Source organism: Marmota marmota, unplaced genomic scaffold, assembly GCF_001458135.2.
Source record: "Marmota marmota marmota unplaced genomic scaffold, marMar, whole genome shotgun sequence".
Classification (NCBI taxonomy): Eukaryota; Metazoa; Chordata; class Mammalia; order Rodentia; family Sciuridae; genus Marmota; species Marmota marmota.
Window position 1 is genome coordinate 16493557 of NW_026000196.1, and position 11423 is coordinate 16504979.

General features: G+C 44.1%; 1 protein-coding gene across 1 annotated transcript in view; it reads left to right on the forward strand.

The window, feature by feature from the left end:
* The window catches only part of Synm (synemin), a 25148-nt gene extending 14968 nt beyond the window's left edge, over window positions 1–10180 (forward strand). Inside the window, exons 3-4 of the mRNA XM_015492992.2 lie at window positions 819–889; window positions 3973–10180. Of these exons, the coding sequence (XP_015348478.2) occupies window positions 819–889; window positions 3973–7613 (3712 nt within the window). The 3' untranslated portion in view covers window positions 7614–10180. The remainder of the gene's footprint in view (window positions 1–818; window positions 890–3972) is intronic.
* The last annotated feature ends 1243 nt before the right edge of the window (window positions 10181–11423 follow it).

Genomic DNA, 11423 nt, shown 5'->3' on the forward strand with positions numbered 1-11423 from the left:
CCCCCCCCATCTCCTAGGTGTCCCCAGGAACTCCATTTGGAAACCACAGACACAGTGTAGCTGCCTTACTTATTTATGCATGGTGTCACTGTTCTTCAGGTCAGCCCTCTGCAGTCTGCCCCCAACCTGCAACTCCAGGAAGACCCCGTAGGCGTTGAAGTTGTTCTGGGCTCCAGTAGCCCAGGGTGAAGTGCTGGCCTGGGCCCCTCCCTATTGCCCAAAGAAGCCAGACCTCGTCTTCCCGCTGTACCACATATGAGACACCACGTTGTGCATGTCATGTTCCTCCTTGCCCTGGGTGGGGAAGGCCTTACAGAAGGACTTTGCTTTCATTACTTCTGAATCCCTAGCCCACTCATTTTCTTCAGCTGCCTGGTATCTGTTGAGCATCTGTCAGGTGGCAGGAGCTGTGCTGGGCACCAGGGATTTGACTGTGAGCATAGCAGTGTAGCCTGGGGAGGCTGGTGAGTGGGTTGACCGTCCATGGTGCAGCCCCCGCCCAGCCATATCTCCAGACACAAGTCCTAAAACACATAGCACTGTGACAATGTGGTCACTGACCAAATGCTACCCAATATATTTTATAAAAGGCACATCTCTCTCTTTTTTTAAATTGTCTTTCCTTTCCTATTTATTTATTTGTTTATTTATTTATTTAGAGACAGCATTCCACTGTGTTGCCCAGGCTGGCCTCAATCTCCTGGGCTCAAACAATCCTCCTTCCTAGGCTTCCCAAGTAGTTGGAACTATGGGTGTGGGCCACCACACCTGGCTGTTTACATTTTTTAATACATTATTTTTAAAAATTATTTTTCCAGGGCCTTGTTGGAAGGAGAAAGTAATCCGGAAATAACAATCTGGACTGAGTACACTGAAAATGTGCCACAAGGTAAATATTTTAAAAAGCTAATTATTTAACTTGAAAAAAGCTTTCCATCTGAATTGTCCATTCTGTGGGTAGAGAGTGGGGCCCCACTGATCTGGAAGGACAGGGTTTAGCTATGGTTTTTCAGGTAACAGTTCATCTCTCTTTTACATGCCAAATAGATTTCTTAGTTTAATGGAACATTATTTAAATTACAATGTTGATGAGATTGTGTGGGAAAGTGCTTTTTAAACTCATGTGCTCATCAAGCCAATATTTTGAGGTATTCCCGCCAGCATGGTGAGGAGCCAATGTGGCAAGCCAGGCAGAGTGAAATGTGAGGAGGCTGTGGACATGGACCTGTGCATCATGCCCTTGGAAGCTTTCCCTTTCCAAACAGAAGTGTTAGGGTTGTATCCAGCTTGGGAAGATAGTGTTTGGACAACAGCAGGTGGTCAACATTCTGGAACCTGCTTCCTGGGCAGAGGCGGGATGGTTATAGCATTTCTCCCACCATAGGTGGAGATAGCTCAGGAGCTCTGTCTGGGTGCCCTGAGCACTCTTAGTTCAGGCCCAAAGCTGCAGGACAGGGCTATCCTTCCTACAGCTGTAGAACCAACACAGGAGAATTTGATATTCATTTGAAAGACCCTAAGGACCTGTAAGATAACTTTAAAAACATTTTTTAAGCCTTATGTAATTTTAAAGGGATTCTGGCTAAATAATGGCATATTAAATTATATATGGTGTGTTTAATATACAGTTATCTCTTGGAGGCTGGGATGTAGCTCAGTGGTAGAGCACTTGCCTAGTGTGCACAATCTCCAGCATTGCCAAAACAAACAAACAAACAACTCCCCCCCCCGCCACACAAGTAAGTCCTGGCTCAGTCATCCCTTGGTATGTGGAGGAGATAGATTCTAGAACACACCTCCACCCCTTGTATATCAAAATCCATGAATGTTCAAGTCCCTTGTATACAATGTTGGAATATTTGCATTTAACCTATGCATATCTTCCTGTATACTTTACATCAACTCTAGATGACCTGTAATACCTAATATAATGTAAATGCTATGTAAATAGATGTTATACAGTATTGTTTAGGGAATGATGAGAAAAAAAAACAGTCTGTACATGTTTAGCACTGGTGCATTTTTTAAAATATGCTTTATCTTCAGTTGGATGAATATGTGGATGCAGAACCTGAGGGGACCATAGCTATAGGGCCAACTGTCTGCCTTACTCTTGTAGTTTTAGTCATCATTGCTCCTAATAGGCCCTTCCCAGATTTGATAGGTCACTAGGTTCAGAATAACAATTTCGATTCTAATCATTTGACTGGAATGGATTTGGACTCAGACAATGTCTGCAAGTTTGCTTTCTAATTTTGAGAATAAGCCTTAAAAAAGCAAAGATGTCCATGTAGGTGGCCCTTAGTCGACCTGCCTGGCGTCAGTTAACATCTGACATCTATAAAACAATTATTCATTCACCAGATTTCAAGGTTTACCACATTTTTGACTTGTACATATGTAGGTCTGAAAGACTGTGACATTCCTAGAGGAAGGGCCCAGGGTTAAGCTGCAAGGAAGCCCAACATTCTATGAATGGGGCTTGATTATAGTTTATAAGTGGTGACCTTGGAGCCCAGGAAAAGGGCTAATGGGTATCTCTGTTTACTTGTTTCTTTCCATCATTGTTTTTTTAAGCTTCTTGAAGGATATAGAGATTTCATATTTGTAACTAAATTTACTTTAGCATTTACTATTATGCCAAAGAAAGCAGCTGTGGAATAAAAACTACTAGTTGTGAACTTTTTAATTAGACTTTAGGCTTCCAAGTAGTACTATGTCCTGCAGAGTATGCACCCATCAACTCTTTGTTGAATAAATCTACAGGTGAGTTCCCAGGTAGGGAATTGATCAGCACATATTAGTACACTTATATGACTTTTGTCATATTGCCTAAACTATTGTCGTCCACTTGCTCACAAAATGATAGACCTGAAAGGAGTCTGTGATCATCCATATTAATCTTGCTGAACCTTAATTAAATCCAGGTGTTTCCTGGGGGGGTTCATCTTCTGGCATTTTTCAGTTTAATATCAGTATTTTGGCCTAAAAAGAGGAATTTTTGTGGGAATTTTCCTGGCTTGGTCTCTCTTCTATATCTTAGGATCTACCTGAAGGAGGTCTTTGGCCTTGGTTGTCTAGAGGGAAGTCAAGGGGAGAGAGGTCTCTGCCCCAGCTCAGCTGGATGGGGTGTGGGAAGACACTAGGGGGCACTCTTAGGAGGATGGTGCTTTGGCCATGTTAAAGCGCTGGCTGCCATGCCTAAGAGCAGGTTATCCTGGTGGCATTTGGGCACCCAAAGGGTGATACTATTTGTGGATGGTCCAGAGCAAAGCTAGAAGCCTTAAGATTCTTCTCAACTCTAGGATGGTTGTCTCTCCCGGACAGAAGGTAGGGTTGACAACTGGTCTGCTTTTTGCATGGGCACTTTATCAGATGAGGAGGTTGTCACACGTAAAAGGAGAAGAAATCAGGAAGCTTAAAAGAGTTAAAGTCTTCCATACCTATTGGCCCTGCAGGGAAATCAGTAAAAAATAAGAGTATATTAAATGGAGGTGAGCTATACTATTTGGTGTTCAGTAATTATACACTTTATAATTATAGAGTTCTTCTCTGCTGAAATAAGTAAAATAAACTTACCTCAAAAAGTAGAAATTAATGATTCTGAAATATCATAATATTGTGAAATTTCAGCTGCAAAACCCAGCACCTCTGGCCTCTCTTGCATATGTGCCATGCCTTATAATCAGATCTTTGATATTTCTCTTACGATGAGTGAATATTTTAAAATTAGGAACTGGAGAAAAGCGTTAGGTTGCAGTATTTGTAGTACTATATTTTATTGTGACAGAATTTTTTAAATGACCCCCCCAAAAAAAGAAAATTGGGGGACTAAAAATGTTTTATTTACAGGGGCCTTCCTGTGATAATAGGGTATATTATGTTGAGAGGGATTTGACCTGCAGTAGTGCTTTTAATAAAAAAGATAATGATGCCTGTCATCTTAATGAACTGTTTGTTCAATTTCTACAGAATTCAGAAACGAATCCTATCGATATACTGACTCAGTATTACAGAGGAAAAATGAAAGAAATCTGTTTCCAAGGCAGAAAGCCCCCTTGGTGGGTTTAAACCACAGCTCCGCTCTGTATTCTCATGGGTCAGGGCACCTCGGATCTCAGACCACCAAGTCTGTTGGAAATGAGGCCAGAAGAGGATATTCTTCCTCCGTCACTACCCGGCAGGAAAACTCTTACGAAAAAATTGTCAACGGTCAAACCAATTTCCGAACTTTCTCTCCAACCCCCGGTCTTCTAAGAACAACCAACACCCAAGTTAAAACATTCCCCAGTAGACCCAAACCCGAAGGTACAAGGGATGCCCCCACCTATTTAGGCAAAGAGTCCACCGTTGCCCGCGAGTCATACCAAGAACGCAGGGACAATGTGGGAGCAGGTGTTGTGGAGAGCACTCGGCCAAATGAGAGGACCGTCACTTTGGGGAAAAAAATAGAAGTGCAAACCACCAGGGAGCAAGAAAGAAATAGATTAGGAGCCATCAAAATTAAGCCCGAAGAGAAAATGTTTGATTCCAAAGAAAAGGCTTCAGAGGAAAGAAACTTAAGATGGGAAGAACTGACAAAGTTGGATAAAGAAGCCAGAAAGCGAGAAAGCCAGCAAATGAGGGAAAAGGTCAAAGAGAAGGAATCATTGAAGGAGAAAAGTGTGAAAGAAAGAGAGATACCGATTAGTCTGGAAGTATCCCAGGGCAGCAGACCCCAGGTGTCCCCGAAAGGCTTACAGATGCCAGAGAAGAAGGATGCTGGTGACAGTAAAGTGGGAGAGACGGTGACAAAAGAGACAAGGTTCAGGTTGGGCACCAGTGACACTGCCAGTTCCCTGCCAAGCGATTCCATGACAGAAACCATAGCAGAAAACATTGTCACCAATATCCTGAAGCAGTTTACCCAGTCTCCCGACACTGAAGTGTCTGCTAATTCTTTCCCAGACACAAAAGTCACTTATGTGGATAGGAAAGAGCTTCCTGATGACCGGAAAACAAAGACGGAAATAGTCGTGGAGTCTAAACTGATGGAAGAAATTGATGTTTCAGACGAAGCTGCTCTGGACCGCCTTTTAGGCAAGGATGTCAAGGAAGTGGGGCTGAAGGGAAAGTCAGCAGAGCGGATGATAGGGGATATCATCAACCTTAGTCTGAAGGGAAGAGAGGGGAGAGCAAAGGTTGTCAACGTGGAGATCGTGGAAGAGCCGGTGAGCTACGCAGGCAGTCGCGGGGCGGAGGAGTTTTCCACCCCCTTTGAAGTGGAGGAGGTTGATGATGTGTCTCCCAGCTCCAAGGGGCTTGTCGAGGAAGAGGAAGATGATGGAGACACCAATGTCATGTTCTCAGTTAATCAGCGTCAAAGGACCAAGCTACCCCGGGAGAACGTAACACACGTGGAAGAAGTGACGGAGGCAGGTGACTCAGAGGACGAACAGAGTTATTTTGTTTCGACCCCAGATGAGTACCCCGGGGGCCATGATGGAGATGAAGGCTCCGTGTATGGGCAGATTCACATTGAAGAAGAATCCACCATCAGGTACTCCTGGCAAGATGAAATTGTACAGGGGACTTGGAGAAGGAGAAAGAAGGATGGCACAGTGGAGGAGAAGGATGTGGAGACCCTGGAAGTTCCAGCAGCCTCCCTGGGGGGCAGCATGGGTTCTGCTCACTGGAAGGAAGAAGCTAGTGGTGAATTGCATGCGGAACCCACAGTCATCGAAAAAGAAATCAAAATACCACATGAATTCCACACCTCCATTAAGGGCGGCTTCTCCAAGGAGCCTCGACACCAGCTGGTGGAGGTTATTGGGCAGCTGGAAGAAACCCTTCCTGAGCTGCCTGAGCACATGAAGAAAGAGCTGTCTACCCTGACCAGAGAGGGTCAAGGGGAGCTGGGGAGCATTTTAGTTGATGTGAAGAAAGTCCAGGCCTCTGACGGTGGGCCTGTGACCTTAGTTGCTGAGGTCAACCTCTCACAAACCGTGGATGCTGATCAACTGGACCTAGAGGAACTGAGCAGAGATGAAGCTGGGGAAATAGAGAAAGCTGTGGAGTCAGTGGTAAGGGAGAGCTTGACCAAGCGACATGGCCAGTCACCTGAAAGCCCAGACAGGGAAGATGGAGCTGAAGTGTCAGCTGGTGGCATTCACTTCAAGCGCTGGGCCACTAGGGAACTGTACAGCCCGTCTGGTGATCTGGATGATGCTGGCAAGCCCTCTGCCCAAGGCCCGGTGTCAGCCACTGTGGAAGTCAGCAGCCCCAAGGGCTTCGTGCAGTCTCACGTGCTGGAGGACGTCAGCCAGTCCAGTAGGTACATTAAACTAGGCCCCACAGAAATCTGGAGTACTGAGCAAGTCTCCCACGGAGGACCCACCGCAGAGGTGGCGGAGGTAAGTAGTGACCTCAGTCAGGCAGGCAGCTCAGCAGGAGCCAGCCAGTCTGTGAGGCACTTCATGGTGGGTCCCCATCCAAGTCAAGTGCCCACAGAAGTCATCTTTCAAGGCCCGATCTCTGCCTGGCAGGAGGCAGGGGACAAAGAAGAGCCTGACCTGGCAGAGCTGTCCACCACAGATCCTGAAAGATCCGAGAGGCACAGCACCTTTGGCTCCAGGCAGTTTCATGCTGAAAAGGAAATTAGTTTTCAGGGTCCCATTTCGGGGGCAGTGAAGGTTGGTGAGAGTTTTGTAACTGAAGAGTCAGTGGGTACCCAGACTTCTGTAAGGCATCTTCGGTTAGGCCCTAAAGAAGGATTTAAGGAGGAAATTCAGTTTATAGCCCCCCTTTCAGACAAAGTGGAGTGGGGTATCAGAGGGGAGTCTGTATGCACCCAGGAGTCACCAGGGAGCAGCACATCTGTCAGGCACATCGACATTGGGCCTCTGAGGCAGCCAGCCACTGAGCTGACAGTTCCCCAACCTGTGGAATTTGGTGACTCAGAATGCATCGTCCAAGGAGAGGGCTCACCAGACATGGCCCAGGCCACTCGTAGTTATACCTTGGGTAGAAAAGTCCTCATGACTGAAAAGGGTACATTCCAAAGGCTTGTTTCTGAGTCTCCTCAGGAGGGTAGTGCAGGGGACACGTCAGGGGCAGAAGTGACATCAGGTATTAGCAGATCCTTTAAGCACATTCAATTAGGTCCTACAGAGACCAAAACCACTGAACACATTGTCATCCAAGGACCCGTGGCCAAAACATTTGCTCTTGCTGGTTCTGCAGATTCCCCTGAGCTAGGTGAGTTAACAGGCAGCAGCACACAGCGGCACTTTGCACTGGGGCCCAAAGAAACTTCCTTTACTTTTCAGATGGACGTGAGTAACACAAAGGCGATCCCCCACTGGACACCAGAGGCAGGGACAGAAGTGGATGCTCACAGTGTATCTGACCGTGGTGTCTGGAGAGATGCTGGCAGTAGGAATGACCGGGCAGCTGGCGGGAGCTTTCAGGCCTCTGCTGGGGATGGAGAGAAGGGTGCGGAGCAGGCGGGGTTCAATAAGACAGTGCAGATGCAGAGAATGGTAGACCAAAGGTCAGTGATTTCAGATGAAAAGAAAGTTGCCCTCCTCTACCTAGACAATGAGGAGGAGGAGGAGGATGGACACTGGTTTTGACAAGCAGAAATATTTTGTTTTAAATGGCATCTTGTTTGGAAATATACTAACATACAAAGGCCTTACTTTATGTGGGGGGGGGCCTTATTATCAAAACTGCCCCTATTTTGCTTACTTTAGAGAACTCTGGGCAATGCCAATTGACTTCAGAGTTTATCTGAATTTCAGATTAGTTCATGCCTTCAGAGGCTTTGGAATTTTAGTTTTGAATTGGGACTTTTGCCAAAAAACACTTTTTTATCTTTTTAATCTTAAAAACTTCCTTTTTCTCTACTTGTGGAGATAGTTTCTGCCAGTTTTGCACCTGGTCACAGACAGAGCTTCCTTCTGTTTGATACTGTGACTAATCATCTATGAACAAGATGCCTAAATATTAACCAGATTAAAATAATATATTTAAGAGTCAATTTTGTTTGCATGTGCTAACATGAAATAATAAACTAACATAGTAAGGGAAAAATAAGTACATTTTTACTTTCCAAAGTCTTTGAAATAAGCAAGACTATATCTTTTAAAAAATCAAAATAATTTCATCGTTAGAAAAAAGTCACTTGTTAGCAACTTAAATTCATTTTAAGACTTGAATGAATTGCTTTCTATGTGCAGAACTTTAAAAAACATAGTGTTTTATTTATGGAGAGGACAGCTGTAGTCTACTGCAATGTTTCAAATAAACATACCTGCTATGTTTGCACCAGTTCCCCTGCACTGGATGCATGATAGGGAAAATGATTGTTGGAAGTTGCTTATAGGACCATTTGTTTTTTGCAGTACTAAGTCATGAGGTAGTGCACAGCCTGAATACTCTTTTTTTGTTGTGGCCTAAGTTCTGGAGTAGCTGGATCCTGTCAGAGTCTGCATTCTTGAGCATCTCTGTGCCTCAGCCCTTAGCACCAGTGTTCTGGTTCACTGGTGAGGGGTAGAACCCTGCACTCAGTGAGGAGGGTGTTGATGCTCAAACTGCACCTGCACCGGCAAAGTGATCTTGTGCAGGAAAACAGAAGGACAAGGTGGACTGTGCCTCCCAAAGAGGCTGTTCTCAACTGCCCACTTGTGGGTTGGAGCTCTGTCTGAGCTCGAAGACTGAAGGATGAAAATGCAGCAACCACAAGCCAACCTCGTGGAAGCTTTTTGCACTTTAAACAGAAATCCTGACAGTGGGGGTGTTTTGTCCAGTGAAACACATAACACATTAGATGAAGCAAGGTGTGTGGAGCAGGAACTGGGTGGCTCTCCTACAACCCAGCACCCAGGCACCCAGGACAGGCCCTGGAAGTTGACAGAGGCCTCGTGCTCACGGGCCATGTAATGTGGACCTGCAAACTTATACTACTGAATTTAAGATATTAGGAGGAGTGTGCTCATTTGGATTCATTTTTATTTTGCACATGGGTCTTGTTTTTAAAGTCCCCATCTTTCAAAGATGTAGCATCACATATTAATGGGTTTCTAGCAGCACAGCATTATTTTAGTCCAGACTAGTTGCTCTCACATAATGTGGGCTAAGCGTTGCTTCCTGTAGCACAGTGTGGTAGATCTGATGGTAGTGAATTCAGGAAGAAGGATCCGTGGTAATGCCACCTGCAGGTGGGTTATGAGTATGGTGGCTGAGGTAAGACATTGGAGGGTCTTCCCTCCCTCTCTCACATGGTGGGTGGGTAGGTGGGTGTCTCCTCTCGTCCCTGTAATGGTGATGGCAGGTAGGTTAGGAAGAGTTAGTTTTCCTTAGTCAATAAGTGGAGGAGAAATATAGAACGCCTTTCAAGATGATCTGTTAAAAAACAAACAAACAAACATCATGAATCCAGGTAAAGAAAGAAAGTTGATTTGAATAGCAAGTTTAGATCTTTGTTACCCATCTGCCAAATTAACTAGTGGTTATCAGACTAACATAGAGGTGACTCCTTTGCAAAGGCTTGTCTTTTCCAACATGGTCAAAGATGTGCTGATTTATGTTCACCGTAATTGGTAATGGTGTTATTTATTAGAATTTGGTACAGGTGACAGCCTCTTACTTGATGACAAGACAAAGTGACGATGAAGAGTCTATTATGAGTCTAAATGGGCTTAGCTGGATGTCACTGTCTTAACTCATTAACTTGTAAATGGGTGCTGATGTAAGCAGGTTATTAATATCACAACCCACCTTTACTTATTTTGGAAAATAAACATCTTAGACCTTAATTTTCATCTCTAAGTTGGAATGCATGTCTTCAAGGAAATATTCTGCCAGAAGTGTTTACCAGTATGGAGTCATGAGCTGTCATCGTGCTAAGTCTCTGGATCACGGCTTGCCCTTGACATCATGGCAGGTCACCCCAGAGGTCCATGTTCTTTAAAACCAGCCACTGTGATCGATCAGAGTGGGAACACAAAGAACCTTTTCCTATTCATTAGTATGTGGACAAAATAGTGTTTATTGGATGTTTTTGAACTTCCCACTGGTTGATTTGATAGTTTGTTTAGGATGTGTGTTTAGGATGGAATCATCTAAGAAGCTGACTTTGCTAACCTCCTGTTCATAAAGGGAAATGTCACAGACTGTGTAGAAATAAAAAATCTGAGGAGAAAAAAAAAAAAAACTATGTTGTTCCTAAAGAGAATGTTTTCCATTCGATTTTGGTGTGTTTTCTTTTAAACTCTAATGAAAGCAAACATAAGTTTACATGCATGTCTTCATGGTAGCACATAATTACTGGGGAGAATATATAAAAGAAGTTCCAGTTCACCTGAATCAGAACTCAATATTGTGGACACAGACTAAGACAGGATGGTAGACAGCACAAGCCACCTGGCTGGTGTTCAAGTACATCCTGGATACTTAGTGGTAAAAATGTCATCACAGCCTGGAAGACAAGTGCCGCAGGATGTGACCATCCTCTCCCTTGTGCCCAGGACCCAGGGGTTTCCTGGGGCACAGGACTTTCTGTGCTAAAACTAGACTGTCCCTGGGACAGTTGCTTACCTTAAGGGCAAACAGGAAGGTTAGTTAATCATGACTGTTTCTTAGGTACTTCAAAAAAATTGCAGTAGCTTGAGTCAAAGGAAGAGCTAGATGTCTTTACCTGTTTATATTCTTTTAGCCTTTTAAAAAAATACGTATTTATTTTTTAGCTTTAGGTGGACACAATATCTTTATTTTACATTAATATGGTACTGAGGATCAAACCCAGTGCCTCATGCATGGTAGGTGAGTGCTCTACCACTGAGTTACAACCCCAGCCCCTCCTTTTAGCCTTTTACTGACAAAAATAAAAACACAAATAGCTGTATTCTTCCTCTCTTAAAGAAGTTAAATTTAATCGAAGGTGACATTTGGTAAGACATTCCTAAATGTACTCTTTCCTAGGCTTGGGGTAGAGCACTAAATTTAAAAGATGTTTTGTGATTCCAAGCTACCCTCCAAGAAATACAGAAAAGTAGAAAAAACAAATAATAATCCATATTTCTTTAAATGTGCTGCCGTGACATAACACTATAGCCTGGGTGACTTAAACAGCATTTACTTTTCATGGTTCTAGAGATTGGTTAGGTCCTACAGATTCACTTTCTGGTGAGGGCTCCCTTCTTGGCTTGCAGATAGTCATCTTCTAGTTGTCATCATGTTGGGGAGAGAGATCATCTCTCTTCCTTCTCTCACAAGGACACCAATCCCATTCACCAGGGGAAATAAACTAGTGACTTAATTACTTCCTAAAAGCCCCATCTCCAAATGACATCAATTAGGTCTTGTTTTAGTCAGCTTTTACATCACTGTGACCCGAAAACCTGACAAGAACAACTTAGAGGAGGAAAAGTTCATTTTGGCTC